This window comes from Sarcophilus harrisii, chromosome 4 (assembly GCF_902635505.1).
Source record: "Sarcophilus harrisii chromosome 4, mSarHar1.11, whole genome shotgun sequence".
Lineage (NCBI taxonomy): Eukaryota > Metazoa > Chordata > Mammalia > Dasyuromorphia > Dasyuridae > Sarcophilus > Sarcophilus harrisii.
In genome coordinates this window covers 167,156,297-167,177,218 of record NC_045429.1, presented here as the reverse complement: position 1 = coordinate 167,177,218, position 20,922 = coordinate 167,156,297, and the positions used below count along the sequence as shown (strand labels likewise).

At 34.7% G+C, this 20,922-nt stretch overlaps 1 protein-coding gene across 1 annotated transcript in view; it reads right to left on the bottom strand.

Moving 5' to 3' along the window:
- ARHGAP18 (Rho GTPase activating protein 18) overlaps positions 1–20,922 on the bottom strand; it is a 165,433-nt gene that overhangs the window by 69,162 nt on the left and 75,349 nt on the right. Inside the window, exon 2 of the mRNA XM_003769434.4 lies at positions 1,785–1,984. Within this exon, the coding sequence (XP_003769482.1) occupies positions 1,785–1,984 (200 nt within the window). The remainder of the gene's footprint in view (positions 1–1,784; positions 1,985–20,922) is intronic.

Below are 20,922 nucleotides of genomic sequence, written 5' to 3'. Positions count from 1 at the left end.
TTTTGCCATTTCCTTCTTAAGCTCACTTTGTAGATGAGAAATTGAGGCCAACAAGATAAGTATCTGAAACCAAATTTGAACTCATGAAGTATGAATGGATCTAACCATTATGGAAAGTAATTTGGAATTATATCCAAAAAATTGTGACCTTGGGAAAGTCACTTATGAGCTGGAGAAAGAATGAAAACCACTCCATTACCTTTACCAGGGAGGGAAAAACTAAACAAACCCAAATGGAGCCACAAAGAGTAGAATCTGACTGAAAAAACAGAATTTATATACATATGTATGCATACGCTATTTATCACATATACATATGTACACATATGTCATTTATATATGTATGTGCATATTTATTTTTGTGTATGTCAATAATATTATTAAAAAAACTTAAGTCTAGAACTCTGAATTGGTCCAGATATTTTTAAAAATAGTTTGGAGTAATACCAAAAAAGTTGCTATCAGACTGAGCATCTACTTTAACACAACAATGCAACTATTATATATGTATGTATACACTATATGTCACATACATATTTATACATAAAAATATAACTTTTATATAAAAGTATGGATATGTATTTTTTTGCATGTATGTCAACAAAATTATAGAACTTAGTCTAATGCTATGAATTAGTCCAACTATTTTGTAAAGTAAAACCAAAAAAGTTATTACTAAATAAGATGTTGCAATACAGTGATGCCATAAGTGTGTGTATATTTAAACATACATACATATGTGTATATGTGTATGTGTGTATAATAACTAAAAGAGTTTAAAGAAAGAACCCATATGTATGAAGATATTTTTTAGCAGAATTTTTTTTTGGTTGCAAAGACCTAGAAACACATTGTGCACCCAATAAGTGTATGGGGGGAAACTAATCAAAATATTATATTTTAATATAATAGAATATTATTGTACCATAAGAAATAATGAAAGGAATGTATTCAGAAAAACCAGGGAAGACATGTGAAAAGTGACGGGAGCAAAATGAGCAGAATCAGGAGAATGATATTTATAATAACAATATTGTAAAAATAACTTCTAATGTGGTGACCAATGGCTACAGAAGATGAATAATGAAACTTGCTTCCTACATCTAGAAGAGAGATGGCGGAATGCAGTTATATAATGAGACAAATATTTTCACACAAAGCCTGAATATAAACTTGCTTTGCTTGAATATATTTTATTTACAAATGAGGTATTGATTTACTTATTTTTAGCAGCATGAAAAAAGAATGATGAAAATAACGATGCAAATAAAACATTTTTAAATATCATAGAATAGAAAAGAATGATATCCATAGAAGGACATGGAGAAAGAAGGTAGTATTAATACTACAATGTTAACTTTAGCATATGCTTTTAAATACAAGCTATATTTCAAAAGAGGATCACAGTGCCATATATAATCTCATTATATTCCTGCATTCCTCCATTATGTAACTGCATTTCTTCCATAAAAAATACTCATTTTCAATCTAATACCCTTTAATTCTAATATTTATTGTCAAAAATCTAAAATTGAATAAAATCTAAATGAATATAAAAGATCATACCCTAAAATGTTAGAAGATAAAAAAAATTAAAAAGACATTTGTATGCCATTTGCATAATCTGTGTATTATCTCTTCCCTAATAATTTTCAAGTTGAAATGTTATAAATGTTTTTTCTAGGCACGTTATTTGAAGAATTCCCCCCCACCCCATTTTCACTTTTGTCCTACACCCATTAGTTATATTAATATATAAATAGACTGAAACCACGTTTTATTACCATCGGGCTCTTTTACAACAACCTCCTCTTGTTCTTCATGTCTATTTTCTCTGGATTTTTTTATATTTTCCAGTTCTGTCCAATAGTCTTCCAAAGATAAGTCATCCAGTGAATCCTGGGAACTCGACCGATCAAATGGTGGCTTTTCAATGAGTTTTTTGGAGCTTTCATGGTTCATCCTATATTGGCCAGACCTGCGACTATAAATTCAGAGGAAAACTGTTCATTACTGAATAATAAGGAACAATTAAAACAAAATAAATCTCACTTGGTAATATACACTTAAATACCTAATAGATTAAACAGTTCTATTTGGTCTATGACAACATTTTTATATGAGAATCTTACCAGTAGGAGTAGATAGAATACCAGCTCTGAAATCAGGAGATCCTGAGTTCAAATCTGCTCTCAGACACTTAATACTGCCTAGCTATGAGACCCTGGGCAAGTCACTTAACCCCAATTAACTCAGCCAAAAAAAAAAAAAAAAAAAAAAAAAAAAAAAAAAAAAGCAAGAGAGAGAGAAAGAGAATCTTAACAGTAAAAATTATTAAAATTTTAGGATGTCAGAAATCTGGGTTCAAATTCTGACTGTCAGTTAAACCTATGTGGTGACTTTAAACAAGACATTTGACCTTAAATTTTCTCATTTATAAAATAAGGAGATTGAATTAGTGAATATCTAGGTTGCTTTTCTGTTCTTAATAATAAGTGCTCTCCTGGGGAAGAATAGGGAAGAAAAATTTTCAATTTCATGAATTATCTTTCAGCTTTAATATAACTATTTATCTAATGAGACAGGCAACAAATTGTATCTTAATTATAGACAATTTGTAATCATAAATCAATGAAAATGAGTTAGAATTTCACAAGTAAATTTGGATTCACAAAAGTCTGCTTTCTATATAAGTAAACCAAGCTGAATCAACATTTTTGTACAACATAAAGCCTTCCTTGAAAATCAGTTTCACTGTTGGAACTGAAGCTCATGAGGATAAATCACCAATTTCTAGAGTATTGTTCTAAACTAATAGAGACACCTTCCCAATTATTTTTATCCATAGCATATATATGTTTTTGAAAAGGGAGAGGAATAAGAGACCAAATTGCCAATATTTGCTGAATTATGGAGAGAGCAAGATGCTTGCAGGAAAACTTCCATTTCCTCTTCACATGAAAGCTTTAGACTATGTGGACCACAAGAAAGTATAGCAAATCCTCAAAGAGATGGAAATACCAGATCATCTTAATTATTTAATTTATATGAAGAGTACATCATATGAAATGCCACATAGGATGAATCAAAAACTGGAATTAATATTGCTGAGAGAAATATCACTAATCTCTCAGATAATCAGATGATCCCACTCTAGGGACAGAAAGTGAAGATTCTAAGAAGCCTCTTGATGAGGATTAAAAAAAAATGGAAGTGTAAAAGCTCACCTGAAGCTTAACATAAACAACAATAACAATAACTATGATCTTGGCAACTGTTCCCATTACTTTCTGGAAGCAGTGTCAGATATATTCTTGAGCTCAAGGATCACTACAGAAGGCAACCACATGCATGAAATAAATATGTGGCAAAACTAGATAACATACTATCTAGACAGAGATATCACCGATACAAACAAAGATCTGCATAGTCAAAGCTATGTTTTGTTTTGGTTTTTTCCAACAGCAATGTATGGCTGTAAAACTTGAACTATAAAGACAGCTGAAAATGGCTTTTGAATTGTGGTGCTAAAGTAAAATTTTGAGGGTCCCTTAAACAGCAAGGAGATCAAATCAGTAAATACTTTAAAAAAAAAAATTCAGACTATACAGGCAAATATTGAAGCTTAAATACTTTGACCACATACTGAGAAGATGGAATTCATTGGAAAAGACCCTGATGCATGGAAAGATTGAAGGCAAAAAGAAAAAGGGGAGCAGAGAAACTGAAATGGATAGATAGAATCATGGAAGCAATGAACCTGAACTTGGACAGACTTTGAGAAATAATGGAGGACAGAAGGCCCTGGAATGCTATATGATCTAGGCTCACAATGAAGTAGACATAACTGAATAACTTAACAAAAACAACATATATGGGTTTATACAGATATCTAATATGCAATGAAACTCATTTTAGAGATGTTTTCCTGACAGAATGCATGTTTTTTGAATCAGTAAATGTTTCATTTTTGGTAATAAGATACTCAGCACAATGCCTGATACAAGTAGATGGTGAATTAATGTTTAATTGTTTGTTAGTCCATAGATGTAATAATAAAGCATAAATACAATAAAGCTATTCATTTGAAATTTGCCATAATCAGACTTTTAACTTGAGGTAGTTATACTTTTCATTAATTTTCAAAATGTTTTTTTTTTTTTTAAAGAGGGATCAGCCATTAAAAAAACCTCACAGGACCAAGCTGTATTAATTTGTTTGTCCTTAGGCATATGACAAAAAAAATGAGATAGCATAAAAAAGTTTATTTCAAAGTAAAATTATAAAAAAAAATCTGCATCAGTTAATGGCTGATCCTTCTAATGGGGTAAATGTTTTACATAATCACATATCTATAACCTATATTTGATTGCTTGAAGTCTGAGGGAAATGGAGGATACAGAATTTGAAACTCAAAATTTTAAATAAAAATGTTTTAAAAATGGGGTAAAGAAGTGAAGAAATGGGATGAGGGGCCCAGCTCCAGGGCTCCAGGCAAAAAACACTTGGGGAATGATGGCAACCGATGGTACACCCAGAGAGTGCCTAGAAGTCCAATACCCAGACATAACCAATCAGCCAGGAAGCCATCTGATGGGAGAAAGGGATTACACAATCAATCAGCCAGGAAGCAACATGATGGGAGAAAGGGGTTACAATTGGGGAGAATAGAGTTGTATGCAACTTGGACAACTGAGATACCCCCTGAAGAAGTGAAATCTGTTCCTCTTCAGCCTGTGGATCCCTTGCCTCCAGGCACAGTAGGATTGACCATTTCACCTCCTGAGAGCACTTACAAAACAGTGTTCATCCATACACTGATGTGGGAAACTGGGAAATGTGTAGATAATATCCCAGTCATTAATACAGGTAGACAATGTGTGACTTACCAACCAGGATAAGTAGTAGCATCAGGTTTACTGATACAGACTCCTAATAAGCAATCTGGTGATAGTTGCCCAGATTCTGGCTCCAAGCAACAAAATCCAGGAATATACTGGACAGCAGCTGTAACAGCTGACTGACCTATGCTCACGATCTATATAAATGGACTACCATTAGAAGGATTGGTAAACACTGGTGCAGATCATACAGTCATTAGAGGTGCCAACTGGCCCAGTCACTGGCCAAAGATTAAGGCAGACACCTACATGTCTGGTGTAGGAGGATCAATAGCAGCTGAAGTTAGTGCTACCCCTTTGAGATGGACTTTTGAAGGTGAAACAGGAGTTTTTACTCCTTTTATAGTTGAAAAAATCTCCATCAATCTGTGGGGAAGAGACATTTTACAACAAGTAGGGTTTAAAATGAGTACTTCAGTTTTTTAAGCAGGGCTGCTGTTGAAGGCCTGCCAACACTTTCACCTGTTCCTATCCAATGTAAAATTGATACACCAGTGAGGATAGAACAGTGGCCCTTAGGTAGCAATAAAATTCAGACCTTATTAGATATAGTACAGGAACAATTTGATCAAGGACACTTACAATCTTCTCTAATTCCTTGGAATTCCCCAGTATTTGTTGTAAGAAAGAAATCTGGAAAATGGAGGATGTTGACTGGTTTAAGAAAGGTAAATGAACAGATGGAAACTATGGGAACTCTTCAGCCTGGAATTCTACCTCCTACTCAATTGCCTAGAGAATGGTCTCTTTGGGTTATAGACATTAAGGATTGTTTCTATTCTATCCCTCTAGATAAAGAGGATATGAAAAGATTTGCCTTTTCAGTGCTCAGCGTTAACTTATAAAAGATATGAATGGACAGTTTTGCCACAGGGAATGAAAAGCAGCCCTCCTATGTGTCAAATGTATGTTGCTGCTGCTTTTACTGCAGTAAGAAAAGCTTTTCCAAAAGTAATGTTATTATATTACATGGATGATATATTGGGATGTGTACCTGAGGAACAAATGTTGGAAGCATGTCTACAAAAGACCATGGAAACACTAAGGAACTACAAATTTCACATAGCTCCAGAAAAAATTCAAAGACATGCTCCTTTTCAATATTTAGGATATGAAGTATACCCTAAGGTGCTTACAGTACAAAAAGTGTCCATAAGAAAAGAGAAGCTAAACACCTTATAAATGACTTTCAGAAACTGATAGGAGATATCTAATGGGTGTGTCCGATGTTATACTTGACTACCTATCAATTACAACCATTATATGACATTTTAAGGGGAGACAGTGCTTTAAATTCACCACAAGGCTTTGAGAGAAGTTGAACTGGCTTTATCCAATGTGGTTGAGTCACTCAAAAACCTTTGGAAATATCAGTTTTTGCTACACAAAAAGCACCTACAGCAGTCCTTCATCAAGGAGACAGTTGTGATAGAGTGGATGAACCTCTCAGCACAACCAGAACAAAGCCTTACTCCTTACCTGGTGCTTGTGGCTAGAATTTTATTAAAGGCCATTAAGCCAGCAGTACAATTATCTGGGACAAGACCTGATAAGATATACAACTTTTATACTAATGCACAAATTAACGTATGCTGTGAAACCATCTCATAGTGGCAAATTTTATTAGCCACATCTCCAAATTTTATACATGGGTCTCCATTAAAGATAACCAGACTATTACATAATTGGCGATGGATTCTTGAAGAAAAGGTTTCTAAAGTTCCTCTTAAAGGACCATTTTTACAGATGCATCCAAAAATAATATTTGCACTGTATACTCTCGTGACTTAACTATAAAGAGAGTAGTCAAAACTCCTTTTCAGTCCACTTAGCAGAATGAATTGTATGCAATCATTGTAGCTCTTACTTATTATCCAGGAGATATAAATATAATATCTGATTTGGTCTACTCAGTAAGTGTGGTACAAAGAATTGCCACAGCCCAAATAAAATTTGTAGACTTTAATATGTGTCAACTCTTTAAGGAACTTCAAGGACAAGTGAGAAAGCATCCAGATAAGATTTATATCTTACATGTCCACTCTCATAGTGGACTTCCAGGTTCTATTTTTGATGGTAATTCAAAGGCAAATAGCCTTCTAACTATGTTGGTCAATACTCCTTTATTTCAAGAGGCCCAAGAATCTCATTTTAAATATCATCAGCCTGTTTGAGCTTTACATTTACAATTTGGAATAACAAGAGAGGAAGCTAGGAGCATAGTAAAAGCCTGTATAGCTTGCCTCCCTTTCCATGCTCCTACACGGCCTCCAGGGAAGAACCCTTGTGGTTTGAGACCCAATGAAATCTGGCAAATGGATGTGACCCATTATAAGTCTTTTGGTCGCCTCTCTTTTATCTGTGTTGTGGTAGATACTTTTTCAGATTCACTTTTGCAGTACCAACAGCAAAAGAGACAGCCTGAGTGGTCACTGAATTCCTCATACAAGCATTTGCAATTATGGGTATGCCACAAGCAATAAAAACAGACAATGGTCCTACGTATACTTCCAAACATTTTGCATACTTTTGTGCACAGTATAAGATTTTACACACCACTGGCATACCCTTTAATCTTCAAGGACAGGCAATAGTAGAGAGGAGAAACAGAGACATTAAGATGTTCCTCCATAAACAAAAGAAAGGAGGAGCCACAGTTAACCCTAGAGAACTTTTAAATCTAGCTCTTTACACTATTAATTTCTTGATTTTTGACAAAGATGTACTGGCTCCAGCAGACAGGTTTTATAACCCACTTGAAGGGCAGTGTCCAGTGCGAGCGGCTCCACTATCTTTAGATAATCGCCACATGATGTTGAGAGACCCAGAAAGGGAATGGAAAGGACCAGATAGGTTAACTGCTTGGGGGAGAGGATTTGCTTGTATCTCTACAGATGGAGAAGGAATCAGATGGGTGCCAACAAGCCGCATTCACCTTGTCCATCAGAGAGAGATGGAGAAGATCCTTGAAACAAAGGAGAAGACCCAAGAAACATCGGGTGATTTCGTTGCTGACTGTGTCCACCACTGAAAGAGCAAAGCAGTTATGGCATTTGACTCGTTGACATCAAAAATTGTTGGACCTCAGGAATCATTGGATTCTCTGAGACGTGATAAGATTGTTATAGGACTTGAAAGCCCTCAGGAATCATTGGATTCTCTGAGACATGATAAGACTGTTGTAGGACTTGAAAGCCCTCAGAAATCATTGGATTCTTTGAGACATGACAAGACTGTTGTAGGACTTGAAAGCCCTCAGGAATCATTGGATTCTCTGAGACATGATAAGACTGTTGTAGGACTTGAAAACCCTCAGGAATCATTGGATTTTCTGAGATGTGATAAGATTGTGGTAGGACTTGAAAGCCCTCAGGAATCATTGGATTCTCTGAGAAATGATAAGACTGTTGCAGGACTTCAAAATCTGCTGAAATCATTGGATTCCCTAACACATAAAAAGACTGTTTCAGGACTTCAAAAACTTGTGGGCATCATTGGATTCCCTAACATGTGAAGCAATGGCCAATAGATTGGTTTTAGACTATCTCTTAGCTGCTGAAGAAGGTGTATGTGTGATTGTTGTTTACATACCCTCCTTGTAGGACTTCTGAAAATCTTTTACAACACCATGTTGATTCATATTGTTTGTTATATCACTACTTGCATGTACAATTCATGTTTGTTACACCACATTGAGCCTGCACTGACTGTGGGGAGAATCATCACTAATAGCCTCTGCGCTATTGCTATGTGCTTGGGTAATACCTCCCATGCTGATGGGTTTGTGCATACCTGTTTCTAATAAGACCCCTCAGCCCAGAAACCCACTAGCAATCCCCACTTCCCTTTGGTGTTTTTCATCTCCCTTCCTGAGATGTCAGGGAAATTCAAATTCAACATGCTCCAAACAGAACTAATCTTTGCCCCCCAAAAAGCTATCCTCTTTTTTTTGAGGATACCAGTATCCTCCTAATCCCACAGAATTTCTCAGCATCACCCCCTGACTTCTCACTTTCCCCTCATTTTACTGGACTGGGTAGGCCAGAATGGGAACATGGTCCATGACTCCACCAAAAAATGTAAACTATCTTGAGTAAATATAAACATCAAAAGAAGCCCTAACTATCCCTGGGCCATCCTGGCAATGTGCCTTCTTTATTCTGTTTCTATATAATACCTGGCCCAACCTGAACTGGGGTTGGTATGGAGATCCATAATGTTACTTTATCCTACTGCTGCCCAAGATGCAGGCCTCTTGTGAGCATACTTCCCCCCCCCCCCCCCCCAATTAACCTCATAAAATCTATTTTTTTCAGCTGGTATAAGTCCCTTTCTTTGATATCTTATAATTCCCTCAGGGGGTATGGCACCTTACAATTGGAATAATAAAGGTGGAACAGATCTGCCCCCTTACATCTGACAGTGGGCAGGATAGTCTGCCCCTTACACTTACCTATCCAAACAGTAACAAGATCTGGTCAATTCTACCTCCATACCTCTTATATCACTATCAGTCCTCTTCTCTCCACTCTCCACCTTTAGGCCCTTATTCCTTCTTACCTGGATTATTACAACAACCTCCTAATTGATCCCCCTGCTATCCCTTCTCTCTCAAACCCATCCTCCACAAAATGCCAAAATGACCTCATCATTCCTCATCTCAAACTCTAGTGATTCCCTATTACCTCTAGTTCAAATGCAAGCTCCCCTGTTTTAAATCCATCATAATTCCATCAATCCACTTTTCTAACCTCATGCAAGATTCCCATTCACACATTCTTCAGTTCCATTGAAATGATTTTATTGCTGTTTATCAGTCTTGTTATTTCCATATCCCAGACTGGAATGCACTTTCTCCTCACTTACAAACCTTTGGATCTCAATCTTCCTTTAAATAGTGGCTAAAAAGCCACCTCTTACATGAATTTTTTCTTGCTTCTTTTACCTGCTAATAACAACCATCAAAAATTTATCATGTACTTATATTATGTACACCTCTAAGTGAATATCTTATCTCTCCCAATAGAATATGTGCTTGTTGAAGCATAGGACTATTTCATTTGTAAGGTTATTTAGAACATTCCTGGAACAGTTATGCAACAAGAGACTACTATACTTAGATTTAGAAACCTAATGCTGATAGATCTTATAATTTTTGGTTTGGGTCTCACAGTAATGTATCTAACAGAGCTTTAAGGTTTACAAAGTGTTTTTCGTTCATTAATTCATTTGATTTCTTTATCTGGAAAATGAAAGGTTTGCTCTTTAGTCCATAAAATTTCTTCTAACTGAAACATTCAAAGTCTCAGGAACCGTATAATTTTTTTTCTTCTATGGCTATCTTTATTTTATCCTGTCCTGGTGTCTGTTTAAGCATTCTCTCTCACCATTTTAAAAATTTTCCCATTTCCTTCCATCTTTTGGGGGGCTTTTTCATTTTTTTAAAGTCATAGAAAAGTAGAATGTTTAAAAGTTGTTTTTCAACTAATCTTTTATATTTTCTACCCTAATTTTTTTTAATGAGTGCTTAATTAAATCTTATTTTTGAATATACCAAGTTTTGGAATTAAAAAAAATTAAATGAGTGTTAAAAATTGTTTATGTAATTGGAAACTGATATGGAAATATGTTGTGCATGATTACACACGTGTGACCTATATCAAATTGCTTGCTTTTCCCAGGGAGGGGAAAGAGGAAGAAGATAATTTGGAACTCAAATTTTAAAAAGCAAATGTTAAAAAATTGTTTTTATGTGTACTTGGAAAATTTTAAATGACACATAATTAGAAAAAAATAAAATACAGAAAAAAAATTAAAGCATAATCTTTATTTTTTTTTAATTTGTGTGACCCAAAATTAACATTTTCTTTGTATTAGTTTCAATTTCTCCAGCCCTGTCACAAAAGAACCTAGTTTGTGTTAAGTCTTTTATAAATGTAGATCATACTTCATGAAGTTTTTAGTGTTTTTCAGGTCATTCCATATTATTCTTGTTTCTCTTATTATATTGTAGGTTCTGGATTGCAGGGAAAATGTTCAAACTTCTTTTTAAACTTTTGAACAGTACCTAGTATAACATGGAACTTCAATAATATTGATTGATGGGCTGAACCATGATGATTAATGCAAAATGATATTTTGGTTTATCTCTTCACAAGGAGGAGGCTTACTCTTATGATGAATCACAATCAACTGAGCTTTTTCACTGCCAAAGGAATGTGTTTATCCTGGAAAAAAATTTTTCCAGTAAGTTTCCATTAAGATAAAATATGTGGGGGGAAAAAAATAATGTATCTAGTAATGGCACTCTTTAGGATACAGTTCTACACATCTCTATCAAGTTAACATTTTCAAAACCCAAACAAAAAGAAAATCATGTCACTTTCCATTGAAGAATGAATCTAATCATTTGTCTCTGATAAGATTCAGGTGCTGCATAGACAGATGTCTATACACATAATGTACCAATACTGAGGCACTGAAGGTGTTTTGGGAAATCAGTGGCAAGAAAATCCACTTTTCCCCTTAACAAGAGGACATTTAATTAGTGAGAGCAATAACTTCTAAGTAGGAATCAATCAACCATGGACTTTGTACTTTCTGTACAAATGTCTTTGTACTTTCTGTAATTACCTTTTATATCAATAAACATATGTGGTCATTTCTCTTCTATTTAAAGAATGCTGTGCTTCAGTAAATGTACCTGTGTAAAAATCTGGGCTTTCTTCAATCTGCTTTAGTTTCCTGGTAGAGGGCAGTTCACTACCTTCTTCAATTCTATTTTAAAGAAATGTTATAGAGAACTATATTTACTTTAAAAATCAGGATTTTTAAAACACAAGGCAACATCTGCAAGGCATAAGAATACAGAGATAAGTTGCCAAAAAAGAGATCCAGAAATGTGGTATGCTGAAAACAATCACTCAAAGAAATCATTTATATCACAATCAACACCTAATTATTTCCCACCTGGCTGATCTACATAAAGAATAGTTTCCTTACCTTTCCCTCTCCTAGGAACTTCACTTCCTCTGGGCAAGCATCTCCACCCCCACCCCCACCCCAAACACAGCTGTGTGAGCAAGACTCTTTATGGAAGGAAACTGTCCCTCATTTAAAGGATCACCTTCCCCTACTCCATTTTAAGGATCTGGAAACCAATCCAACACCCTACATATTGAAAAAATATGAATAAGCCAACAGGTGCTAACATTCTCTTTGACATGGCAGTTTACAAGCCCTTTATTTCCCCCAACACTGGTAAGGTACAAACAATAATTACCACTATCCCATTTTATAGATGAAGATACCAAGGCATTATTTACTGATGGAGAAAGAGGGCAGGAGAGAACACTGGGACTGGCCCATTCCCAGTTCTTTTTCTTATTAAGCAACATATAAAGTTCCATAAGAGGTAAACTATGGAATGGAATGAAGAGTGTGAAAGATTATTAAAGATCTAGCTATCAATTCAGAGCATTGCAAAGCAAGAGTTGAAGAAGACAATTCTTCTGTTCTAGTTTTATGGCCTAAGTTTAATTCAGAACCTAAATTGTTTGGGTGTGGACTTTAATATCAGCAAACAGTGGGAGAAATAAGGCCATACTTTCCTAATGTATTAATGGGAATTTTTCCTAAGATGGATTTAAAAATTCTATTCAAAAAGATCATACTTTTGTTTTCTAGGATTTTCCCAAAATCATCAGATAAAGTATTTAGCAAAATGTCTAGTATGTAGAAGACAATTATTAAAGTTTTATTCTTTGTTATTATCATTATTATTATTAGACTTCCCCAAGATAAAAAGTGAGTTAATACTGTGATTTTTGGTATTTTTCAACTATGGATATTGTTACATAAATGTATCATAACTATTTCTTTGACTATATTAGCTACCACCCTGACTTATTAACAATTTATTTCATTTCATTAATCACTTGCAATATACAAAGAACCAATCAAAAATAAAATGTTAAAAAGGACCTCAAGAATCTTAAAAGCTAATAAGACAACAGTGACATATACACGAATTAAGCCTGACATTAAGGTAGATTACAAAAAAGATAAAGCAGAGAGCTAAATAGTTTGAACATGGGGCATATATTACTTTTTAGATGAGATCAGGAAGATTTTATAAGGAAAAAAACACGAGTCCAGCTTTGAATTAGAGGGATTCAATAGAGAAAGACAAAATAATGTTCAAGGCATGGAAGATGATAGTCTGAGCAAAGTCATGAAAGCCAAAGAACTTTAAATTAAACTAAAAAAAAAAAAACCCAAAAAACTAAAAAACTAAAAATTCCTTCTCTGAAGAGGAAAATAACAAGCAAAAAAGAGTACTTTAAGGTTTGTGAAGCACTTCATATGTGCTTCACTCATTTGACCTTCACATCTTCATTTTGCAATTGAAGAAATCAAGATGGACAAAAACTGACTTCCCAGGGTATTACAATTAGTAAGTGTCAGAGGATGGTTATGAACTCAGGTCTTCCTAAGTCCAAGTCCACAGCTTTCTCTATTCTAGCACTCCAAAATATAGAAAGAGAAGCATGAAACATAGATTGCAAGGTAGAGTGGAGCCAAATTTATATAATACCTTAAATGCTAGTCATTACCCTGCAGGCAATAAGGATCTATTAAAGGCATTTTTTAAAGGGAATAACCTGGTTAGACTGGTATATTCGTAATGAATGACTGAAAAAAAAAAAAAAAAACAACACTTAAGCTATATGTCTGTCTTAATGTAGTTTGGGTGAGGTTTGAAATGCCAGGATACAGTATAAGGAGGGAGCAGAGACACAGAAAATAGAAAAAAGCAGAGGGAATAGGTTAAAAAGTAGAGCCAGACAGATTTATTGAAGGAAAATATTTCACAATATGAGGAACAGCATAGAAATAACTTAGGTCCTACTGGGATGTCCCCAAAAAAATGAGTGCCAAGCTCTGTGGGACTTAATAGAGTTCTTAGCTGGGTAAAGTAGAACTAGGCATTTTGTGTGGGGGGGGGGGGGAGAAAAAAAGGGGGAGAGGAGGAGAATCACATAAGCTGAACCTGATGCACAAGTCAAATATCACTCAAATTACATTAAGATATCTCTAAACACTACTACATTACTGGGGATTCACATAAAAAAGCAGAACCATCCCTGTTCTTAAAAAATTAATAATCTAAACATTGAAGCAAAACTAACAAAGCAACCACATCTGACATTGGTTGCAATATTCATTAGTTTTCAAGCTCTCTTACCCTCACATTTATACTAACAGAAGGGATAGGTTTTATCTCTTGTTCCTGGGACCAAGATTGGTCATTTCAATTAATCTAGATTCAGTTCCCTTTTAATATTGTTGTCATTTACATCATTGTATATGTTGTCCTTTTGGATATGTTTTCTTTGCTCCACTTCATATAAGTCTTCCTAGGTATCTGAATTTCTCAATAGACTAAGATTGTTACTAACCAATAATATTCCATAGCATTCATAGACCCACAAATTGTTCAGCCACTCCCCAACTGATAAACCCCCACTTTGTTTTCATTTCTTTGCCACCACAAAAATGGATATGGAATATATTTGACCTTTTTTCTTCCATCTTTGAATAGCACCAGCAGTGTTATCAAATGGTTTTATTTTAGGGTATGAAAATTGTGGTACCTTTTCTATCATAATTCTAAATTGTTTTCAAGAATGGTTGGGCCAGTATCCAAGATCTATTGTAACCTATTTAACATGTATAGGACTGCTTGCCATCTGGGGGAGAGGGTGGAGGGAGGGAGGGGAAAAATCGGAACAGAAGTGAGTGCAAGGGATAATGTTGTAAAAAATTACTCTGGCATGGGTTCTGTCAATAAAAAGTTATTAAAAAAAAAAAAAAGAATGGTTGGGCCAATTCACAGTTCCACTAATGGTAGATTAGTCTGCTTATCTTTCCACAGTCTCTCCAATATTATTTCTGTCTTATCCTTGTCATTGGCTGGCTTTGATGTAAAACATCAGTCTGTTTCTTTAATTTGTATTTCTCTTATTCTCTTATTATTAGTGATGTAAAACATGTTTTCATATAGATGATGATCCATTGCATTTCTTCTTCTGAAAACTGTTCCTGTTCTTTGACTATTTATCTATTAGAGAATGGTTATTAGTTTCATATATGTGTCAATTCTATAAATCTAATTTAATATCAGATTTTCATAAGTGACAAGTAATGATTGACAGAAAAATATCCCAAAGGAGATAGGATAAGGTGGGATCATGATCACAATCATAGGAAGGAAATCACATCCTCTTCTGAAACTGGAAGAAAAAAGAAAAGGCTTGGGGATGTAAAGAATGGAAGATAAGAGAGTTCATGATGAATGTCCTGTGCCTTCTTAGCAAAATAATGTCAGATCATTTGTCTAGATGTAAAGGAGGAGTAGGTAGGCAAAAAGGACAGGAGTATATCATATGGCATAACTAAAAGTGATTTCACCCTATTTATTCTACAAATTTAAATCCAATTTAGTTGAAAATAATTTGAATTTGCAAATATTCATAAATTTTAAGCCTTATAAGTTGTTTCAATTATACTTTTAAAATATTAAAAATATATTCTTACCCAGAGACAGTCTAACCTTAGTTACTTGATTAAGAAAAAGATTAGACCATACCTCTGTATATCTTCTTTGCTTAATTTTATGGATAGACCTCCTTTTTTTTATTCTTTTAACATACCCCACTCATTAGATGTTCAAAATTTCCCAGCTACCACATGAATTTATCATTTACCATGCAGCCTGTTTTCTTTTCTGCATCAACTAAACCTTTAAAAAAAAGTTATATATTTTTAAAAATCAATCTATTTTCTGGTAGGAAGAATTTTTCTTTCATACTGGCAATAATACTAAAAACATAATCACTGCTAATATGGTCAAGTAAGGATATTAATACTGCAAAACTGGTCTTGTAGATTAGTATATTCATTTGCAATGACTAATCGCTCCTGCCTTCTATAAATGGTCCAAGTCATTTTGCTTTAGAAATTAATGCTCAGTATTATTCCTTAGAAACTAATAACCCATGAGAGGGCTCTGACAAATGGAAACAAAAAACAATGTAAGCTGGAGAAGAATTAGTTAGAAGACAGTTCCTCTTTCTTCTCTTGATAATATTTTATTTTTTCAAATACATGCAAAGATAGTGTCAATCTTCACCTCTGCAAAACCTTGTGTTCCAAATTTTTCTCTCTCTCCTTCCCTCTCCCCAAGACATCAAGCAATCTGCAGTTCTTCTAAGTATGTTTCCATATTCATCATGCTACATACACACACACACATAAAAAAATAAAAAAATCAGGGCAACTAAGTGGCACAGTGGATAGAGCACCAGCCTTGAAGTCAGGAGGACCTGAGTTCAAATTTGATCTCAGACACTTAACACTTCCTAGCTATGTGACCCTGGGCAAGTCACTCGATTGCCTCAGGGAAAAAAAATCACATTAAAAGGGTAAAAAGGTGGATCCAGGTGTGTGTGTGTGTGTAAAGGGAAAAAAGGCCCATCACTTGGGGAATGACTAAATAAATTATAGTATATAAATGTGATAAAGTGTTTCAGAAAATTCTGGGAATACTTATATGAACTGAAGCAAAGAAACTGAAACTGAAACAAAAAAACAAGCTACACAGTATCAGCAACATTGTAAAGATAATCAACTTTGAAAGACTTACTACCATTGATCAATATAGTAAAACACTAGCGCTCCAAAGGATTCATAATGTAAGATTATAATCACTTCCATGTAAGGAACTGATGGTCTCTAAATGTAGATTGAGAAATATTTTTTATTTCCTTTCTTGATTTTCCTTGCATTGGGAGAGGGGAAGAAGAGGAAAGGCAGAGTTTCAGAGGAGAGGAGAGTATTATTATTATTATTATTATTATAACGTTATTTTACTGACAAAATACAGAAACATTTTGTGTGACTTCCTAATATAATGGGTAGAATATTTCTTACCTTCTCAGTGAGTGGGGGAGGAGTGGAAAAAAGAGAAAACTTGGAACTGAAATTTTTTTTTTCTTTTAAAAAAGGTAAACTAATTTCATGGTGAGAGGGTACAGCCAATGGTCTCTGAGAGCCCATGTATTCCCCTAGTATACATGGAGCCAGCATGTTAGTAGGTAGACCCTGGGATCTGTTAAAGCCAGGAACCTCAAAGAAAGAGAAAATTAATATCATTGCAGGGGGTTCCTCCTTCCTTATAAAATAAGAAATGAAATGAAATGAATGACCCAGAGCAAATTATTCCACATGTCTGTGCTTCTAACCATCTCTGAAGTGAGTTTTAACTTTAAAACCTATGACCCTAAAATATTGCCAATTAACTACATATAGATCTAAAGGGGGCAATAGAACTTGTAACACACAGGCCCCTTTGCTTTTTTGAATCACTGAAAGAACACTGTTTGCAATTTAAAATTTTGTAATGTCCTTGACACATTGATTATTTTCAAAAGTATCAATAGTTACAGCAGTCTATACATTTTACAATCTTTATGAAAGTTCCTAGATCTGTTTCTACAATCTGGATTATCCATTTCTATCCTCTTTGTTTAAGAATCCATTCAGCAGCCATTCTTTGTGACTACTACTGTACTATTTGTCAAATAATAAAAATAACCTAGAAAAGAAAACTTAAATGTTTCAACAGAAACTTTTCTTCTATAGGTTTATGGCTTAACAGGAACTTTAAAAATTAGGATGCCTTTATTTCTAACCCATGTAATTTATAAACCCATGGTTTCACACACCATTCTTAGAAGAAGCAAATTACCTCAGACTACAGGAACCCTCAACATTTTAAAGGTTTGATTTCTGTTGGCATGCTGGTCATTCTTAATAATACAAAAAGTAACACTGCCTAGGACAGCCCTATGCTAATGAGTATTACCCTTTTTGTAAATGCTCGTTCAAGGAGGTCTCTTATTTTCTAGATACAAAATTCACCCTTGGGCAAAGGCATTTAGGGCTCACATTATGACAAAAATATTAGTATAGTCAAAATAGAGATCTTTATGCCACTGAGAAAAGTCCAATGTACTTTCTGATGCTCAAGAACAAATAATGAGATACTGTGGAAGAAGAGTTTCTTACAAAATTATTTGTCCCTTCTGATTATATTCTATTACAGTACAATGGAAAAATCATCCCATATCGCCAGTATTATTATAGTGGTATTTATTAAAGTAAACCTTCCACTTAGTTGTATAGAGAAGGCGATGGGCAAAAGCTCCAAAATGAAAGGTTTTTAGAAAGCCTAGTTTTTTTTTTTTTTAATGGTCTGTTTTAAAAGCACCTCCCAGTGAGTAGGAACAGTGGTTAACATGAAAACCAAGGTGGTAAATATCAGGTTGAGAAGAAAAGCATTTTCCTCGGGCTCCAAAGTTCATTTTTTATGGGCAATTCTAAATAACTATCCTTCAACATTAAAAGCTTAGACTGAAGTGTCCAAAGGCCAATAGGTATACTTTTGTGAGCTGTATACCAAGAGGTATTCATGAGAAATAATGTCTACCTTCCCAAAACATTTACCTAAATCTGGATCAATTCCCCATTACCTCTTTTGAAAACTGTTTACAAAATGGATTATTCTCAAAAATCAGGGTTATTTGTGCTTTTAAAGAAGCTGGCTAAAGTTGTCTCCTCTTAGTAAATGTTTGAGAGTCTAGAGGGCACAAAACAAAACAGTTATGAAAATAAAAGAATGATTGTACTTTTCCAAAGCATACTGGAATACAAAGGAAGCACTCAGAATTAACACTCAAAAATTTCACAGCATTTCATAGAACCAGGGAAGTAGAGCTGGACATGGATCTCAGGAATCATCTAATCTAACATACTCATTTTACTAAGCCCTGAGATGTAAAGACTTCCAAAAGGTCAAATCATATGGCTAATTAGAGGTATAACTCATATCTCCTCATTACCAGGGAGCTGCTCTTGGCTTTTGAAAGGCAAAAGAAAAACAAAAAACAAAAACAGAATTTAGTAAAATTTTCCTTATGGGATCAAGGACCATTCTTTTATAGAGCCTACAGTATTAATCAGGTTTACACAGGAGAGGAATGATTCTAAGGTCATTAGCCAAGGCAATACTTCTTTCTGGTGCATCTTAATTTTCAAACACCATCCCTATCTTCTAGCCATTAAATTATGCTAAAAGTCAAATTCACAGTTAGAAGATAGTTAACTCTTTTGAACTATAATCAACATCTTACTCCCTAAGTAGTAAAATGGAGGTTCAAGGACACCAACAGTCTTACTCATAGACTGTCTCATATAATCAATATTATCAAATAAGGACTGTCAAGCTTCAGCTTTGGGTCACTGCTACAATTCATTGCCTTTGTTCCTACATATGTATTACTGATCAAGGGACAGTAAATAACATCAATATTCTGATAACTTCCACTACAAATTGGTTACATAATCTCAATTGTACCTCATTGGCTACAAGGCAATCCTGCTATTGCTCCCACTTCCTCAAACCTCTCAAGCCTCCCAAAGCTCCCTATTCCCTTACTCTCTCAAGTGAAAATCTTACTTAATTTTTTACAGAAAAAAATTGAGGCCATTTGCTATGAGCTACTTCTCTTTCTCATCTCCTTCATTCTAGTGGGTTCTGCCCCATTTCCTCCTGCATCCCTGTCTCACATAATAAAGTGATCTTACTCCTTACCAAGATTAACTTCTCTTCTTGTTCAAGTGGTCCCCTTTCATCCACTTTCCTCCAAGAAACTGGTCCCTCTTTCACTCCCACTGTTTCACTTATTTTCAATCTCTCTCTCTCTCAGGCTCATTTTCTAAAAATTATGTCTATATCTCCCCTATCCTGAAAAAACCCTCAGTTGATCCTTCCATCCCCCACTACCATTGATTTATATCTCTTCTGCCTATAATTATTAAACTCAAAAAGTCTGTCTACAATGGATGCCTCTATTTTCTTTCCCTTTCTTCTTTAAAAAAAAAAGTATATTTTTTATCTTTAACATCATTTTAAAAAAAATTTGTGTTCTTATTTATCTTCCTCTCTTCCAACTTTCCCCCATCCATGATGAAGATAAGACATATAATCAGTTATACATGGGAAATAATGCAAAACATATGTCCATATTAGCCATGCTGCAAAAGAGAGAGAAGAGATAGAGGGAGGAGAGAAGGAAGGGAGAGCGGGAGAGAAAAGTGGGGATAAAAAGTATACTGTAATCTGTATTTAGACTCTATTCATTCTTTCTCTGGAGATGGACAGCATCTTTTATCATAAATCCTTCAGTACTGTTTTGGATCATTGTGATTAACAATAGCAAAATCACTGAAAATTTATCATCATATATGAACAGGAAATTTTCAGATGATGAAATTGAAACTATTTCTACTAATATGAAAGGGTGTTCCAAATCATTATTGATCAGATCAATGCAAATTAAGACAACTCTGAGATACACTACATACTTGTCAGATTGGCTAAGATGGTAGGAAAAGATAATGATGAATGTTGGAGGCGATGTGGGAAAACTGGGATACTGATGCATTGTTGGTGGAATTATGAACGGATCCAACCATTCCTGAGGGCAATTTGGAACTACACTCAAAAAGTTATCAAACTGTGCATACACAGTTGTGTGTATTGATCCAGAAGTGTTACTACTGGGTTTATATCCCAAAGAGATATTAAAGAAGGGAAAGGCACTTGTATGTGCAAAAATGTTTATGGCAGCCCTTTTTGTAGTGGCTAGAAACTGGAAATTGAATGGATGCCCATCAATTGGAGAATGGCTGAGTAAATTGTGGTATATGAATGTTATAGAATATTATTGTTCTGCAAGAAATGACCAGCAGGACTGAACTGATGCTAAGTGAAATGAGCAGAACCAGGAGATTATTATACACTTCAACAAGAATATTATGTGGGGATCAATTCTGATCCTATCTTTGGCAAGGAGAGGATCCAAATCAGTTCCAATTGTTCAGTGATGAACAGAAT